At 41.3% G+C, this 20315-nt stretch overlaps 1 protein-coding gene across 1 annotated transcript in view; it reads right to left on the bottom strand.

Annotated features, from left to right (window-relative positions):
* Window positions 1–14210, bottom strand: part of LOC126157993 (uncharacterized) — a 61991-nt gene extending 47781 nt beyond the window's left edge. The window contains exon 1 of the mRNA XM_049916412.1: window positions 14016–14210. Coding sequence (XP_049772369.1) covers window positions 14016–14210 — 195 coding nt within the window. The remainder of the gene's footprint in view (window positions 1–14015) is intronic.
* Window positions 14211–20315: the final 6105 nt, after the last annotated feature.

The following is a 20315-nucleotide window of genomic DNA, read 5'->3' as shown; positions in this document are numbered from 1 at the left end:
AAATTTCGACCACCACCTTTCTCCAAACACGAAAATATTTCATTGGCTCCCATCAACACAAGGAGATATGAGCATCTTAAGAAATATTTAGGTATTCATTTTTTCCACGTGCTATTCGAGAGTGGAATGATCGAGAAACAGTCTGAAAGCAGTACCATGAACTGACTGGCAAGCACTTAAGTGTGAATAGCAGTGTACTCATATAGTTGCAGATGTAGATGTAGCCCACTTGTGCAGTAGTGAAGGAAATAAAAGAAAATATACTGCACCATTCGTATACACGAACAGTACAATAATGGCAACCATAGTCTTTCCTATGATTAGGTGTTCATGCCTCAGAGATAATGCGTTTTTTTCTTGTACTAGCGCTTCCCAAATTATGTCGCTTTTCAATATCCTGTACTAATTAGTACGGCATGAAACTTTAGGATAGGAAGAACAGGAAGAAATAAAAGTTTTAAGAGATGAGGGTTGAAACGAACTTGCTGTTTGAGAAAGAAATTTAAGTACATAAATCTGGCATATTGCATCAGCACAAACAGCTATTGGTTAAAAATTTCAACAACCATCAGAAATTTTATTTCCACCTAGTTTTATGTCTGTCATCGTGACAACAGCTGTATTTGTTTATTAGTGAACTACCTATCTGCGTTGGTGAACTAGTCATTAAACACAGTTGATATAATCTGGTTCTCTGAACATTATGTGACTACTGGTGCAGATGTATTAAGTGTTACAGGATTTAGTTTAGCATCTAACTTTTGTAGAGCATAAATGGAGAACGGAGCAATTGCCACATTCATCAGGAATTGTCGTATATTTAAGAACATAGATATTCATAAATTTTGCCTAGAACAACATAAGGAACCATGCACAAAAAGAGTAGAACCTCACAATAAATCCTTCTAATAGCTGTGGCAGGTAATTTTAAACTGTTCATAAATGACCTAGAAGCTCTACTTAGTAGCAAAGAACAAAAAAAAATTTCTGATGATTTTGGCATAGATTTGCTTAAAAATGATTCCAGTAAGAATTTGTTATAGTAACACGATCACTTACCTTAATTTCTACTGTAATCTTCCCAACTAGGGTAGCTAATCGCTCAAAAATACTCGCTAATAACATCTTCATAGAAAGATGTAATGAAAAAAATTATATTATGTAACCAACAGTCAATGGTCTCTCAGCTCCTTTTGTTAAATGTGAATACTGAAGAGGGTATAAAATCTACTAAATCTGAGTTTAAGAGTTTACTCATTAAGCCAAAAATTATCTTATGACACTCCTCAATGTCATAAATTGGAATGATGCCTTCAGTGCTCATGAAATAATTTTATGATACTCCTCAATGACAAACTGGAATGATGCCTACAGTGCTCATTAAAAATGACACTTTCATTAATAACGTCCTTACTTTATTTGAAAACTGTTTTCCCCCAAAAGTAACCCAGATTAGACAAAAGTCTACAAAGAAGCTATGGATTACTCAAGGAATAAAGGTATCTTGTAAGACAAATAAGAAACTGTATCTGTCAGTCAGACACAGATCTGATGTTGATGCTGTACCACATTATAAGAGATACTGCAAAATATTAAAGATAATGTCACGGGCATCAAAGCAAGAACAATATGAGAGAAAGATAATCATATCAGATAACAAAATAGACAGTACGAAATGTAGTGAAGGATGACACCTATAGAACAAGAGATGATTAGGAGAAGAGATCATTAAGAGTAAATGATACGTTGGTAACAGATGTTGCAGCGTTACAAAACTGTTTAACAAGCATTTCAGAACTTTTCCTGAAAAGATGGGGTTACCATGTTCATTAGATGCTGTCTTGGAGTATCTCAGACCACTCATATAACTTCAATAATATGAATGTGACCAACACTACACCACTGAAAGTCATTTAACCATTAATCTTTAAAATGAAAAACTCTAGTGGTTATGATAAAATATTAACAAAGTTAATTAAAGATCATCCTTCTGAGCTTAGCAACACATTAAGTTATATGTATAACCGGCCATTCACCAATGGAATATTTCTTAATTGATTGAAATATATTCGAATGAAGCCATTGTTTAAGAAAGAATATAAATAAACACCGTCAAATTTCCGCCTAGTTTCACTTTTTGCAGCATTCTCGAAAATTTTTGAAAAGGTAATGAACAATAGGCTTTTTAACAATCTGACAACAAATAATATATTGTTAAAGCCACAGTTCTGATTTCTGAGGGCTTCCGAAATTGTGAAGAATATCTACATATACCGCGAGAATGTACTGAATTAATTCGGTAGTAAATTACAGGCTGCTTGTATATTTTGTGACAAGGCATTTTGAGAGGCGAGAGTCAATCTACCTTATCAAGCTCTGCAGGAGGTCTTCTCTTTGCCTGTGTATTCTCATTTTTCCATCCCAGAGAGGACGCTCACGCTGCGAACCGACTTCGAGGTTTTCTTTTTTTTTATATTCTTATTACATTTACATTCAGCATACTACGCACTTGTAACCACCGGTCCTGAACATCGACGGTCGCTAAATAGAATGAATTTGAATGTAATTACGAACGCATGCAGCTTGGTAAATTGGAGTGGCTTTTCTTGGTGTAGCTTTGTGTCGGAGGCCTGGAAACAACAGCTGAAAATTCAAAATTTCAAAGTTGGTACGAGACGCCACTCCAGCGGGTGTGGGAGTGTTATCTGCACGGCTTTCCGAACAGGAATCTCTCACGACTGCCTCTCCCGGACCGCCGACAAGGACACTTCCGTTCAAATTTTTAGACGTTGAGCTGATGGAAAATTATGAAAACTCGTAGACAGGTGTCGTCTCTCCTGTTGCCTGCTTGGAGCAAATACCTGGCGCCACAAAAGGATTAGTTTTGTAGACTGGTCAGTTCGACCCTCCAAGTGCTTCGGTCTCAGTGCTTGGAGGCAAGGCAGATTGGATTTCAGACATAAATCACAGGGGCACCGACGAGTAGAGTCGCAGCAAGGCCGCTGTGCTGACTGTGAGTTAAGTGGAGCTGCTTCTGTGCGCACTTAAAACGACGATTTTTGGATGGGAAATAGCTCAGGCTTTTTAAGTTACGAACTTCCCCTAACTTTATAGTCATCTGCGAGGAGCATCATGGATTCCTCGCGAGTGTTAACTCTGGTATCATTATTAACTCAGGTGGGTCAGAACTTGTTCTTTACCCCGACACAATTCACATCATGCATCGTGAACCTCATTAGGTAAGTATCCCCCTTTCGCTGCAAGGGATAAGACAGTTTTGACGCCTCAACTTTGGTTCGAAAATTGTGAATACTATTTTCGGTAAATCTGTGAATGTCTGAGATTTCGCGTGTGATCGTCTGCGCGTCCATGTCGCAATGGTGACTCAGCCCATTTCCTGCTGAATGATTATGATGAGTACAGTTTGTCCTTACGGAACCATAGTGAGAGAATTATCATACGTGTTCCATGTTTTAATTCAGGAGCACCCTCCCTTTTGGGAATAAATATATTCTGTTCTGCTATTTAGTTCGTTATACTTTTCCTCGGTGTCCATTCTAGCACATCAGTCTGCCTCTTATAACCAATAAAGTAATGCACTCGGTGGAAATGAGCGTACGGCATTGCGGGGCTGGGGGTCCCCCCTTGGGAGAAGTTCGGCCGAGAGCAAGTACTTATTGCATTCGACGCCACATCGGGCGACTTGCGCGTCGGAGATGGGGGTGATATGATGATGAGGACAACACAACACCCAGTCCCTGAGCGGAGACAATCTCCTGCCCCAGCCGAGAATCGAACCCGGGCCCCTTGGCTGGCATTCCGCCGCGCTGACCACTCACCTAACGGAGCAGACGGAAGAAAAAGTTTCTAGGAGACACTAAATGTAGTTGATTCCCTGATCAGTCCTTCAGAAGACCGGCAGTAGAGATACTGATTGAGCATTTTTCTTCGTGCAACAATATTTCTGGGCTTCAGACGACTTAGCACTCAGGGGTAGTCAGACAATGTTAGGTAATGTACTCGTACAACAGGAAGCCAGTCGCTACGAAAAGTCACTATTGTAGGACGAAAGTTCGATTCACCAAAGAACTAATGGCCAATATTTCGATAGGCAAGAACGATGGGCGGCTTTTAAACTGAATATGTAAATCACAAAATTTGTTTAAATACATTAGAAAGTTATACTCTCACAGGAAATACTGCAAAATGGTTTAAATTTCATATCTCTGACAATATAAAAAGTGTATCACTAGGAAAGAGACGTGTATTAAGCAATCAGGCATCAGCTTATTGGGAAATAATTACATGTGATCTCAAACAAGGTTCCATGTCAAGGCCCTTACTTTTTCATGCATATATCAATGACCTCTCATCAGTAACATTACCAGATACAAAATTTCTTTTGTTTGCAGATAATATAAACATTGAAATAAGAAGAAAATCAACTATAGTTCTAGAAAGATTGGTTAATGAAATTTTCATAGGTGTTAATAAATGGTTGGTAGTTTATTCTTCGTCACTAAACTTAGAAAAAGCACACTATACGCTGTTCACAACCAAAAAAGGGAATATAAAAAGTTGGCAGTTTTAAATTCTTAGGATTACAGATGATGATAAATTATAGAGGATGGAGTAAACCACAGAACTTCTGAAGCGCCCTAAACAAATCTATTTGCAGCGCGAATGTTGTCAGGCATAGGTGATATTATTTTCATTTCATAATGTCATACAGCATTATTTTTTGGGATAACGCATCAAGCCAAGCTAAAGTTTTCTGTGTCCAGAAACGTGTAATCAGAATTACTCGTATTTGTGATATGAACTGAAGAAGATCTTGCAGAGCCCTGTTTAGAGAACTAGGGACACTAACTATTAATGACATTTGTCATAAAAAATATGTCTCCTTTTCAAACCAATAGCCCAGTTCATAGAATTTCAGTCACTTAATTTGGTCCAGAAATGTACATTATTCAGAACACACATTTTCAATAACTTGGCAGCAGCCAGAAAATTTTTAACTTCTTATAACGTTCAATTTAAAAGGACCTTAAAGATTTATTGGTACTAACTCCTTTTACTCCGATACTGCAGTGCTTGTGTTATTCCGAATTGCGATGTAATATTCCTTCGGACACTGCAGACACTGCAATATCGTATTTTTCCTTCGACGCAGGGCAAGCGACTGCTACGTAAAATGTCTCCCCTGTACGGCAATATACATAGTGGATGTACGAGTACAGGTTGTAGACACATGTTTGACAATATATTGAAGTTTTGGTGTGGCCGTTAGTCGTTCTCTAATAGCCAAATAGTAAGGCGACCTCTTGCGATAAGCGGGAAATCAGGGTTCGAGTCTCAGTCCGGCACAAATTTTCACTGTCGTCGTTCCATTATACAGCTGATGATAGTCCATATTCGAAACTACGAATACATTTCATGTCCTTTTACTCCAGTGCCGAATTTCTTAGCAGAATCAGCTGAGATGTGTATTTTACTAATAATATAAAATAATGCGAGTATTGTGCACAATCTGATTTCTGTACAAATTCAATGCACGTCTGCAGTTATTGCAAATAAGTGTTGTGGTATGATTTTTCTATTTCATACATGGCTGCAATAGCCTAATAATTATCTTATCCAGCTTCGTGTATCTAAATTTACATGTTTTGTGACAAGTTTGCTATTGTGCATCTTCATACTTTCGCGGCGCAATGAGTGTTCCATAAAATTTCAGGTATGCAGCCGCATAAATTTCACTTCATCTTCTGACTTCTCGACTATATACCGTCCGTCCATCTTCATTATTAAGGTCTCTTGTGGGAAAACGCGCTCTTCACATTCCTATCTCTGGGGACTTCGCTGGCAAAGTAAAATCACTCAAACTGCACAGTTCTGATATATTACTCAGTTTCAATGTAGTGTCGTTGCTCACAGAGGTTCCTGTTTCACAATCATTATTTCTCATTGGCAAAACCTTTGAGAAAGAGATTTCAGCTTTGTTCAAAAGTGTCTTGACTTCGACACACTTTTTATTCAATAAAGAATTTTATGAACAGACTGACGGTGTCGCCATGAGTGGTCCCTTGTCGCCCTTCGTGGCCAAACTCATTACGAAGGATTTCGAAGAAAAGTCGTTGGAATGTTGAAGCACATAGTATTTTGGAGGTATGTTGATGACACGTGTGTTGTGTGTCCCGAAGGTAAAGTTAAACTAAAAGAATTTTTTAATCCTTTGAATTCCATCAATGGACAAATTCAGTACACACTGGAAATCGAAAAAGATAGATGCCTTCCGTTTTTGGATGTTTTGGTACGACGCAAAGATGGCACTTTGGGACATGCCGTATATTGGAACCGACCCACATTGATTTATATTTACGTGCAAATAGCTGCCACCATCCTTCGCAGACGATGAGTATTCTCAGAACTCTGGTACACAAAGCACATGTCGTTCCTGGCGTGAACACTCTGGAGTACGAGCTTCTACACTTAAGAAGAGTTTCGAGGCCAATGGGAATTCTCCACAGCAGAATGAAACCGACGGTGGGCATGATGAATGCAGAAGAAGATACTGAAAGTTTTAAATCCATGGCTTCTCTGCCATACGTGAAAAGCCTGTTGTCAAAAACAGGACGGATCCTCAGCAAACACAAAGTGAAAGTGGTTTTACGCTCTCCACCAAAGACAGCAGCACTCCTGGGTTCCGTTTAAGATGATTTTGTGCTTCGGAAGCCTCAGCTTTACAATATCACCTGTTAGTGTGGCCGTTCATACATCGGACAGACGACACGTACAGTCTATGAGAGATGCTCAGAGCACCGCAATTACACCCGGCTCTCACAACCTAATAAATCGGCGGTGGCAGATCACTGTATTGGTAATGGGCACTCTATGGTGTACGATAACGTCGAAATTTTAGCCTCGTCTTCATCTTTCTGGGATTCAGTAGTGGAAGGAGCAATTGAACTTCGGTTGGCGACGAATTTAATTAATAGAGATAGCGGCTTCAGCTAAAACAAATCGTGGAATCCGGCACTTTCTGCAATAAACTCACAAAGACGTCGCAACGATGCAACTCACAGTGATAGATCGATATCACCGTGTGGATCGACTGTACAGCCACAGATCTCATTTCATGTACATGTTGTACCTCTTTGTCGTCGATCAACGTCTCTGGCGCGTAATGTATCTGTGGTCACATGCGCTGTGACGCGGTCCGCGGGTTTAAAAATTGGAGCGTCAGTTACTCGGCTCATTCTGAAGATGGCTGGATGGTTAAAAGCCGAAATATCAGAATAAGAAGTTAAATTTCTGCGGCTGCACACCCTAAACTAGGTGGAACAAGTTTGCTATTACCTTTTAAATGAAATATATTTAACATTCTTTTTGTTATTCCACATCCATGATGGCCATTTAACTTGGGATCTGTGGAAGATACACTACTGCGTTTGTTTTTCTTCGCAATATTTCTTCTGTGTTCACGTCTTCTGGCGTGTTCTACATTCTGGACGATATCCGCACTATCGTTGTATTGTAATGAAAAGTACATCTAATCTTGGTTCTAACAGTATCCGATGTCGAATATGTTCAAGGGTAGTCCATATAGTCTTAATTACCATCTTGACAAACTAAATTTGCGTAAAATGTACGGATTAAAAATCCTAGGTCAAAGTCGCAAAAATATCGTCATTGATATCAATAAAGATATTTTTGCAATTTTGACCTAGGATTTTTAGTCTATTTATTTTAACATAAAAGATCTTTGCCTCCCTATACGAAAACGTCGAATAACAACAAAATGAAATTTCGTGGTTATTTTTCGTTTATTTGCAGGTATGTCTGCAGTCTTGGCACATAATTAAAGCTGCGCACCATAGTACACTAGTATGACCCTAGAGACGCCGAAACGAAACGGACCATTGGTAAAATGAAGTATTGTGCGGTAATTGGTTTCTGCAAAAGGGAACAACGCTCCAGCAATCAATGGTGAGTTGATGCAAGAGTGCGGCAACAACGCACCATCATACGACACAGCGGTTAGGTGCAGAGATACACTCCTGGAAATTGAAATAAGAACACCGTGAATTCATTGTCCCAGGAAGGGGAAACTTTATTGACACATTCCTGGGGTCAGATACATCACATGATCACACTGACAGAACCACAGGCACATAGACACAGGCAACAGAGCATGCACAATGTCGGCACTAGTACAGTGTATATCCACCTTTCGCAGCAATGCAGGCTGCTATTCTCCCATGGAGACGATCGTAGAGATGCTGGATGTAGTCCTGTGGAACGGCTTGCCATGCCATTTCCACCTGGCGCCTCAGTTGGACCAGCGTTCGTGCTGGACGTGCAGACCGCGTGAGACGACGCTTCATCCAGTCCCAAACATGCTCAATGTGCATTGTCCTGTTGGAACAGCAAGTTCCCTTGCCGGTCTAGGAATGGTAGAACGATGGGTTCGATGACGGTTTGGATGTACCGTGCACTATTCAGTGTCCCCTCGACGATCACCAGTGGTGTACGGCCAGTGTAGGAGATCGCTCCCCACACCATGATGCCGGCTGTTGGCCCTGTGTGCCTCGGTCGTATGCAGTCCTGATTGTGGCGCCCACCTGCACGGCGCCAAACACGCATACGACCATCATTGGCACCAAGGCAGAAGCGACTCTCATCGCTGAAGACGACACGTCTCCATTCGTCCCTCCATTCACGCCTGTCGCGACACCACTGGAGGCGGGCTGCACGATGTTGGGGCGTGAGCGGAAGACGGCCTAACGGTGTGCGGGACCGTAGCCCAGCTTCATGGAGACGGTTGCGAATGGTCCTCGCCGATACCCCAGGAGCAACAGTGTCCCTAATTTGCTGGGAAGTGGCGGTGCGGTCCCCTACGGCACTGCGTAGGATCCTACGGTCTTGGCGTGCATCCGTGCGTCGCTGCGGTCCGGTCCCAGGTCGACGGGCACGTGCACCTTCCGCCGACCACTAGCGACAACATCGATGTACTGTGGAGACCTCACGCCCCACGTGTTGAGCAATTCGGCGGTACGTCCACCCGGCCTCCCGCATGCCCACTATACGCCCTCGCTCAAAGTCCGTCAACTGCACATACGGTTCACGTCGACGCTGTCGCGGCATGCTACCAGTGTTAAAGACTGCGATGGAGCTCCGTATGCCACGGCAAACTGGCTGACACTGACGGCGGCGGTGCACAAATGCTGCGCAGCTAGCGCCATTCGACGGCCAACACCGTGGTTCCTGGTGTGTCCGCTGTGCCGTGCGTGTGATCATTGCTTGTACAGCCCTCTCGCAGTGTCCGGAGCAAGTATGGTGGGTCTGACACACCGGTGTCAATGTGTTCTTTTTTCCATTTCCAGGAGTGTATTTCCAGTGTAGTCAGACACGTCTAAATGACGAAGAACGAAGTGGAGAGCCATCCCTCTGTGGTGAACAGGGAATTTGGAGGGGATAGTGTAAGACCAGCTTATCATAACGGAAGGATAGTGTGAAAGTGAAATCAATCGTTCATTAGATTTCAACATCTTGCACGACATCCTGAACATGAGAAGGGTCCTCGACCACTGGGTTCGGCGACGTCAAAACCATTGAGAAAGGCCACCGAATCGAAGTAGCAGTGTAAGTCTTGCATCCTTGTCAACCCAAACCAGATGACTTCTTTAACCACCTAATTACCATGGACGGCAAAACAAGGTGTGGAAACAAGAGAAATCACTGCCGTCGAAAACGTCGAAGGCCCAGCCATCACAGGGCGAGGAGATGCTAAGTGTTTCTTGGGGCTACGATAGTGTGGTGCTAACAGAGGATGCTGTTACGGGTCAGACGGTCACAGGAGTATACAACCTAAATATGCTGACGAGACTGCGGGAGGCTGTCAATACGAACCGTTACAGGGAGCTGTGAAAGGGTGTTTTTGATCCACGACAACGCCCAAACTCACAGTCATACATGCTGCTTCTTTGCGCTATCAATTTTTACCCCCCTCCTCCTACCAATTATTCATGGCACCCAGTGACTTCCGCCTCTTTTCTCAGATTAAGAAACCATTGTGTGACAGGAATTTATAGAATGATGGAGATGAAATGTTTCTTGAACAGTTAAATTGATAGCGTCTTCAACGAAGGTCTCTGCTAAACCACCCATCGTTGGCAAAAATGCGTCATACTGTAGGGCTAATACGTGGTGGAAGAACTACAATGTCACTGAGTTTCGTGGCCGTAGCATGATATTTTCGAGGTTATCACTTAAAAGTATGTATTTAAGTGTGTAGTTGAGAACTAACTGCCCACTTTCGCCTTATAACAAGATACTTTTTAGCTGAGCGCTACTGCCGTTCTTAACACTACAGACTCGGCCCTGAGCACCAAAATCATCTGAAGTTAAAGAGAAAACTACGCAACGGCATTTTAATTAGTGAGCTCCAGAATGACAGACCAGGGACCACACTTCATTAAATATATTAAATAATAATTAAATAATTTAAATAATAGCGTACATGTGGTTAGAGATCACAGATAAGGGAAAGTGTGTTAGCATACACGTTGTGGCGAAGTTTAATGAGCTGAATTGCAATATGAATATTCATTTAACAGATGGAGTGTACTCCTGAGACTGCAGTTGCATGGAACACAATCAAAAAGCTAATCCTATGGTTCCATACGAGCAAATGATAGTAAAATATCAGACATTTGTCAGCCAAGAATTGATAGGATTAAGGAAACGCAATATGGACGCGCAATTACTCACACACAAAGATTCGAAAGCGAAGTTCGCCAATTCCCATTATTGATTGAATCATCAAAGCCAGCTCACGAAAAGAGTAACGAGAATTAACTAGGCACGCGATATAAGAGGTACATCGTGACCGATTGAACAACGAATTCGGTTCCGTCTTAATTTGCGTAGAACGATATACTGAAATCATAACTCGCGAGTATTCCACACTGCTTGTAACAATTGAATTTACTCGTTATAGAGAAACCTAAGTCAAAATCAGAACTAATCCCCATCCAAAAATTACTTCTTATTTGAACATGTAGCAGAGAATGCTTTGTGCGAGTTACGTCGTCCGCGCCCCAGTAAGTTCACTCCAAAATCTTCAACTGCCTCGCCTCTGCCTACGGCTAGCGACAACTTGCTGGGGGCACACTGACCAATCACGAAGCTGCTTTTTCGAGAAAGAGCAGGTATCTCCTCCATTGAGAAGACGAGGAATGAAACACTTGGTCCTTTCGGTCTAAATTTTCCATTCGGTTCAGTGTCTGAAATTTTGAAGATAGCGACCCAAAGCACGGATTCGAAAAGGGCAATTACACGGCCGCACGCCTCGGGACACGCCGCCCTGTGTGGCAACTCATTGTTGCCATTGGAGCTGGCTTCGAAAATAACATTGAGCTGCCGTCCCTGGCTACTACTGCAAAGCTAAACCAAGAACTTTCACCTGAATTTGTCTGTTTCCATGCATTTGTAATTACATCGACATTCATTCAAAACGCTCGATCATCTATGTTCGGGACATTCTGTTACAGGTTCATGTTCTGCTGACTATCAGCTATAATGAAGATGACAATGAACACACACAAATCTAGGTTACTAGATCTTCCTTCCTGGCATCGAAAATATGAGGAAACGTAGGCAGAGAAAAAGATATTCTACCTTGAAACTTCCTGGCAGTTTAACACATGGACGCGCAATTATTCACACACAAAGATTCGAAAGCGAAGTTCGCCACTTCCCATTACTAATTGAATCATCAAAGCCAGCTCACGAAAAGAGTAACGAGAATTAACTAGGCACGCGATATAAGAGGTACATCGTGACCGATTGAACAACGAATTCGGTTCCGTCTTAATTTGCGTAGAACGATACTGAAATCATAACTCGCGAGTATTCCACACTGCTTGTAACAATTGAATTTACTCGTTATAGAGAAACCTAAGTCAAAATCAGAACTAATCCCCATCCAAAAATTACTTCTTATTTGAACATGTAGCAGAGACTCGAACTCGGGACTTTTGCCTTTCGCGGGCAAGCGCTCTGCCATCTGAGCTACCGAAGCACGACTCTCGCCCGGTACTCACAGCTTTACTTCTGCCAGTATCTCGTCTCCTACCTTCCAAACTTTACAGAAGCTCTCCTTCACAGGAGAGCTTCTGTAAAGAGCGCTTGCCCGCGAAAGGCAAAAGTCCCGAGTTCGAGTCTCGGTCGGGCACACAGTTTTAATCTGCCAGGAAGTTTCATATCATCGCACACTCCGCTGCAGAGTGAAAATCTCATTCTATATTCTGCCTTCCTTGATAAAGCAAAACCACCAATCTACACTGTTTGACAATTGCTAAGGAACAGAGGCATCGTTGGCCAGGAATAATTACAGGCAATGATGGACGACGTGAATCACAGTACATACGTAATACAGGCCGAGTGGTATATTTATAACGAAGAATGGTACATATTTGACCACATGGAAAAGTAGGATAACAGAAGTAAATAACGTTCATGGTTGACATGTCGGACTTCCAACATAAAGGTCGGTATCAGATTCTTAGTAAGGAACATGACCTCCTCAGGCAATAATGCACATTTTGCACCTGCTATTCATGCTGGCTACCAAATTGTTGAGGCGTCCTTGTGGGTTACTGTTCCAGTCGTCTCAAAAGGCGATTTTAAATTCTTGCGTTGTTCGGGGAAGGGGCATGGTCTGTAGGGTTCAGATCCGAGGAGTTCGCAGACCATTCCATACGTTCAATATCTTTACTTTCCTGTGGGTTCAACATCTCAGCTTTCATATGTGGGCAGGCTTTGTCGTCCATAAACAGGAAGTCGGGACCTAGCGCACCCATAAACAGATGGACATGATCCAGAATATACCGATTTGCTGTAACGGTACTTCGCGCAATGATATGCAGCGGAGTTTAGCCGTTGTGCATAATGCCTGTCCACACAATAAAGCCTAGGCCATACCGACGACGTTCATGAACATTCTGTGTTCTGTGACGTGTTCCCCTCTTTCTGTCTACACTAACTGGTGGCCAGAACTTGCCACAGTGAACCAACATGCTCCCTACACCGACGAACTCTTTCTCGGCAGTGGCGTGGATGAAATGGGACGCATTTATCATGCTTCCGAGGATACTTACACCTAAAACTTTTGTGTTCTGCATTACGGCAGGTCATGTCATGGAGGAAGCCTCGTCAGAGAGGTCCACCGCATGAGCGTCTAGGGAAGTGATTACAATGGTGGTTTTCCCGTTGCCTTCCATTGATGATAATGAAATGATAATGAAGACAACACAACACCCAGTCCCTGAGCGGAGAAAATCTCCAACCCAGACGGGAATCGAACCCGGGCCCCGTGACGTGACAGACCGCCGCGCTGACCACTCAACTATCGGGGCGGACTTCGAGGATACAAACCAGCCTAATTTAATTGCTGCGAAGTGGTTCTGGAGGAGAGACGTGTACCGTTAACGGTTGCAAGGGCTGGAGTGATCTGCCTAGGAGCGAGATGTCTGTTCCTTTTCGCCATTAGGGCTACACTCAATCCTCTTGCAGTGTGGTGGTCTGTCTACGACTAGCGGCATGCTTTTGAAACCTTCAGCAGCCTTCTTTAATCGCGAGATGACACTTTTGGACACGCCTGTTACTGTGACCACTATAGTGACATTCTGACCGGCTTCGAGCTGTCCAACTGCTCGTCCACGATCGAAAGCACTCAAATGATGTCTCATATACCGTGCGGAATGTCGAACTAATCGATTCCACAACGACGTTCGTCAAACACCGTACTGCATGAACTGTGGAATGCATACAAAACGTTCGTGCACGGGCTTTGTTGCAGTTAACAGGTGCCGCCTCCTACATTTTCTTTTTCTGTAATTGGTCGGGTGTTCCGTAGCAAGTGTCAGTTGTTCCTTAGCAGTTGTCAAGCAGAGACGGGCTGATGGACGCCTTTCAAATGGAAGCTTTGTGAGTAGCTTTGTACAAGCAACAACCTGTGAGTAGGCGTCGTCAGAGTCTTCGTGGTAAGTGTAGGCTGAGAAGAGGGACTGCGACTGCGACAGCTCATCCGACATCTCGGAGAGCGCCGGGTCGAGCATTAGCGAGGGCGCCACCGCCAGGCTGGTGGGCTGCAGCAGAGTCGCGGGCGCCGCGTCGCCGCCCTCCTTGTTGCTCTCCACCACCGACATCGCGCACTCCGCCTGCACGGGCTGCATCAGAGGCGTGACGTTAGCGCCCGGCACTTCAGGGACGCGCAGACAAACAACTAAAATATTACTATTAAGTTTAAAAATGAATACATACACAGATATTATTAAAAAGGAAACACTACCTACTGTTCTGCAACATTAGATATTTATTATGTATATTTGCAGACTGAAGCAACGAAGGAAAATCAATGCCAGGATTCGAACTCAGGTCTCCTGCTCACTAGGCAGATGCGCTAACCACTACACCATCCTGGCACAGTGGCTTTTGCACAACTGTATGGACAACCCTAGGATCCCTCCCTCCTCAACCCAAAGTCCCATTAACGTCTCAGCCCACTTAGTATTCACCCCCTCCCCCTCCCTCTCATAGAAGGAAAGAATGGGATTTTGGATTGAGGAAGGTGGCGTGCTAGTGTAGTCTGTGCAATTATGCAAAGCCACTGTGCCAATGTGCTGCAGTGGTCAGCACATTTGCCTAGTGAGTGGGAGACACGGGTTCGAATCCCGGCCTTGGTACAAATTTTCATTCGTAGTCTGCATATGTACATCATAAATGTTTGATCAAAATTATACTTATTTTGTCATGAACTGGCTTTCAGTTTCTTAGACCAGCTTCAGGTGACAACTGACTGGCATAATCTGTACAGAAGATATAAAAATGACATTGTTTACGTAGGAAAACAATACATTTTCGTCACAAGGAAATAATTACATTAACTAAAAGAGAGAGGGGGAGTAAACAAAGTTTTTATGCGGAAGTATGTTTAATAACAGATGATAAGTCAGATGAATTTACACTTTGAATCAAGTATTTATAACGAAAACTTAATTTAAAAAGGAGAAAATGGAAACTGAGTCTGATCATTTAATACTAGTCTGGCATGCTGTGTCATGTGTTCGTCCATTTCCAGTATTTCCAGTAGGGTCATCTTTCTGCTTTTTTCTTAAACAGATTTTAAAACTTCAAATTTTAAATCATACGAATGATTTTCAGCTAAAATTTGAAAGGCAAAAGTTGAATCTTTCATTCTTAATCTCCAGATTCTCTCATGCTTAGATAGCCGAATTGCTCCAGCTCTGGCTGACCAATATGCACTTTTCCACGGTGTTTTTAAAACTCCTCACTGTGCCAAGGGTTGCAGTTTGACTGTGCTATTAAATACAAATTTTGACATGCTATTAGTATTATATAATGCAGATCTGTAATTAGGACATAACATTTTAGCAAGGTTGTCTGAAATGTTCTCAGTATATGGGATTTTGTATAACACTTTGTAACTACTGAATCATGGCTGTTGGCCACCATACAGAAGTGGTGAAATTTTATACATTTTCTTTTTTCATGCTATATTATAAATCAGGACAGAACTGTAGCCATTGCTGGCAGCGTTATGTTTGACGGTCTGCAGTTCTGTCTGAAAGCCTGATTCAGATGGTAGAACATTCGATGGTGCTTTGCCTCATATCTGTTCCGTTATCTGAATCACTCTTTCAAACAGAACTTCAGACAATCAAACATATTGCTGCCAGCAGTGGCTATAGCTCTGCTCTGATTGATAATATACTACGAAAATAGAAAATGCATAAAATCACATCACTTCTGTATACTGGCTACCCAGTACTCGCTCATCAATTACAAAGCCTGGTGCAAAATCCCATATATTGGCAACATTTCAGACAACTTTGTAAAAACAGTTAGTCTGCAGACTTGCATTTTATAATACCAACAGAATATTAAAAAAAATCATTCAACAGTAAAGAAAAACGGCAACTATTCTCATGAAGTAGTGTACATAAAATCACTTGCAAGCAATGAGAAAAAGTGAATTTTGGTCCGTCAGGTACAGCTGTGGCAGTTAGGCTACTTCAACATGAGAGAAACTGGAGATTAAGAAAGGAAGATTCAAAGTTTGCCTATCATCTTTTAGCTGAAAATCATTCATATGATGTAAAAGCAGAAAGATGACACTACTGGAAATACTGGAAATCTACAAACATATGACACAGAATGCCAGCCAAGCATTAAATAATCTGACTCAGTTTCCATTTTCCCCTTTGTTAAACTAAGCTTTCGTTACAAGTACTAGATTCAAACGGTAAATTCAGCTTATTCCTCATCTACTGTTGAATGTACCTTCACGCACGGACTATGTTCCCCCTCCCTCGTTTTTAGTTAATGTAATTATTTCTATGTGACCAAAAAATGTTTTTTGTATCTTCTGTACAAATAATATCAGTGTAAGTCGCACATCATCATGCTTATATATGTTTGCCACACTCAGATGCCACCTGAAGATGGCCTGAGAAATCGAAAGCCGGCTTGTGACAAAATAAATACAATTTTACAGAATATTAGGTTGTGTTTTACTTTTTAATATTGTTATCACGTTCTGCCAAGAACCGAAGAAAAAGCCAGTTAACGATACACAAATGTAATTACAGAAATATGTGTTAAATAAATAGCCAAGTCAAATGCCAGTCTGCAGGGAAATGGTTAGACCAAAACGGTTTTGTAGAATCGGTCAACGCTGAGTTAACACGACTGCAAGAGTGTGCAAATTGTGCTTGTCCTTGTCGTCCCTCCTAAAACTTAGTTTGCAGAATGTTCCTCGGTCGTCACTAAGAGTTATTATGAAACAACGACAACAATGAAAATCTATGTTGGTATACTTTTACATACAAAATTATTCTTTCTTGGTGGTAGTGTACCTGAGATAATATCAAGTACATTTTTTTCTAAACGTTTACTTTGCCATTTTTTTCGACAACAATGTCAATTATCCAATAAGATGTTGTAGTGTAATAACGACCAGTCAACGGCTAACTCAATTTCAGACGAATTCTCTTCGCGGGAAGTTAAAGATTGATCGTTAAGTGGCATGATATTTTTCAAATTTTACTTGAACAGTTTAAAGTTTGACATTTTTTACGTATTTATCTGTGTACTTTTGCGGAAAAATGAGGCCTTTTAAAGTTAAATGCAAACAAAAGAGAGAAGAAGCGAGAATTAGAAAAAGAAACAAGAAATTTGTGAAAATAAGTAATTTTTCCCCTTCTCAACTATTACAGAATTCTGCAGTGCCACAAATGAGTGCGCTACTGAAATGAAAACTGATAATGGCAATCGTGAAGAAGAAATAGAACATTGTAACAAAATGACGATAAATAAAACTAGCCATGTTAATGTTGCAGACTATTCAAATGACCAAGCAGATTATAAATTAGGTGTAGATGATGACACTAGAAAGTTCTTTGTTAGACAAAATACTTAGCAGCCAGCGGGGCCATTCCCGAAAGATGCTAAGCAGGAAAATAGGTATTTCCCCACTAAATATTACGAGAAGGTTGCTTTGACAGGATAAAGAGTATGGGGAGAATGGTTTTGTTATTCATCTAAAAATGACTTTTTATTGTAAACCGAGTTGGCTCTTTGGAGGACAGAAATCGTCTTCATCTTGGAGAGCAGTGGTTCGAGATTGGAGGTGGCTAACCAAAAGTATAGTGCGACACGAAACTACCTATGCACACATTTAAATGCATTGATTGTTTTCATTTCACTGCGCAAGAAAAACACATTCGGCTCCAGTTTGGATCAGTACTGTGGGAGAAGTGGTAATATATGGAAACAGGTCCTTCATCGTATTGAGGAAGTGACGGTTAACACTGGCAACCAATAATATAGCTTTTCAGGGCATAGGGAGGAAACTGGAAACTCTAACAATGGAAACTTTATAGAAATTAGTTGAACTTCTCTCAAAGTGCGGTTCTTAGCGCGGTCTAATAAATGAACCAAAATATACACAAAAGTACCTTAGCACTCCAGTTCAAAATTAGTTAATAAATGTCCTGCTACGCACAGTTGAAATAGAAACTATTAATGACGTTGAAGCTGCCCTATTCATTTCTATTATTATAGACACCATACAGGCCATTAAAAATGATGTCAATTAACTCAGGTATCTAGATATGTTACAGTCTCACACGATGTCACTGGAAAACCTTGAGACTTGAAGACAAAAGAAAGCTTTTTAGATTTTCGTGAAAAAGTGCATTAGGAATAGAAAAGGAAATACTAACTGCAATAGATGAAAAGGAACTCTTGTTAACTAAGTCCCGTGGCCAGGGGTATGACGGTTGTGCCAATATGTCAGATGTATACAATATGGTAGAACGAGAATTTAACACGAACAAAAGACTGCAGAATATGTGGACTGTGCAGCGCAAAATTTAAATCTGCTGCTTAACGATGTTACTTGTGGAATCCAAAAGTCAGATCCTTTTGATGACACAGTATAAATGTTATATCTTTTCTTCAGTCACAGCACTAAAAAAAATTGGAACTTTTGACATCTTCTTGTACCTTAAGAAAGCTTCGTACAACACGTTGGCCTTCGAAATGCCTTCTATTAAAGTCCAGTGTTATGCTTCCGTCGATGTACTTAAGGCAAAGCCAAAAATAATATTGATATCTAAAAAAAGGGAAGCAACAAAACAAGCTGTTGTTTTGTAAAAGAAAGTAGAGAAATTTGATTTCGTTTTTCAGGCACTGCCGCAAGATTCTAGAATGTACTAATTTAGTGTCTCATCTTATGCAGTCGAAAAATTTGAAGCTTGACAAAGTATGTTCTCTTGTTCAGAATGCAGCAGGTAATTTACCTTGCTATCGAAACAATTTTGAAGAAGCAATGTAATCAGCTACATCTCTGGCAAAGAAATAGGGTATTTCAGCACAGTTCGAAAATAAAAGAACTCGGAAAGTGAAAAAAAACATTTTGATGAATTGTCAAGTGGAGCCCCTAGTGGATCAAAATATGTATTTCAGAACCATTGTTTTTAATGGCTATTTGGACATTATTGTGACCCAGTTAAAAAGCAAATTTGAATTATGCATAATGTTAATCATTTCTTCAAAACTATTTTCTCAAAATATCTGAATTCTACTTCCGTCGAAGAGGTTCACAGTGCAGCCATAATTCTTCGAAACGAATATGAGGAGGGTTTATATAGTGAATTCCCAGAGCAGATAGTGGGTTTTGAAAACGCTATGAAAAAGAGAAACAGCCTCTTTAATGTCTGCAGCTGACTTAACGAAGCTGTTAATAATAGAGAATTCAGTCGTAGTTGTTGCCGTTCTAGGTGCATGCTTAGCGTTTTATCTGTTTTTAGCTATTCCTGTTACTACTTCTACAGCTGAACGCTCACTTTCGAAGCTAAAACTTATAAAGAACTATCTGTGGAATCCTATGTTCCAAATCAGACTTAGTGAACTCAGCCTCCTTAATATCGAAAGGAAAAGGGCTGGATTCATTTATGTCAATGAAGTCATCGATATCTTCGCTTCAGAGAGAGCACTCCGGATTTTTCACTAGAGATTAAGGTGAGTACAATAAGGTTTTATAAGCACGTCTGATGACAAGTAGAAATATAGGCCTATGCGTATTTATACTGAGCGTCAATTACTATTTAATTTAATTTTTAATCGTATTTACCGGTATTAATAATTTTGTTTAATTCTTTCAATAAACCCTTTTTTATTGCATGGGGTTATACAACAGTTGCATTAAATTTCTTCTTCTACCTGCTATGTTAATTACTGATAGGTTACATATTTTACTTTAGGTGGCCCGGACTTCTATGTTTGTAGGCGATTCCCGTGTCGAGTATGTTACCCCTCTGGAGTAGATGCACGACAGTTGAGCGTTCGTGAAAAGTTGAATAGCAACTGATGCTCTGGACTCGACTCGAGGCGGATTCTTTCCACATGTAAGCAAATCGGACAAAAAAATTATTACCCCTCAAGAACCACTCCAAACCGTGAACATCGCCTCCAACACTGGTAAGAGCCCCAGTCTGGAGAGGATGAGAGTCCACAAGGTTCTTCGAGTATGCTACACCCAGCTGACGCAACTCACTGATTAACCCACAGAGCTACTGAACTGTGGAGATATTGATTACTACATCTGCAAACAACGAGCTTATACGTACAACTATGTGCACACAGCTGTTGTCATCTTGGAAGAAGGGAGTGGCCGAGCCATACTCATAATGTTGCTATAGAGGAAAGGGCAACACTTGGTCACCGAG

Source organism: Schistocerca cancellata, chromosome 2 (genome assembly GCF_023864275.1).
Source record: "Schistocerca cancellata isolate TAMUIC-IGC-003103 chromosome 2, iqSchCanc2.1, whole genome shotgun sequence".
NCBI lineage: Eukaryota > Metazoa > Arthropoda > Insecta > Orthoptera > Acrididae > Schistocerca > Schistocerca cancellata.
The sequence above is the reverse complement of the archived record's forward strand: the minus strand, read 5'-3'. Positions and strand labels throughout refer to the sequence as shown.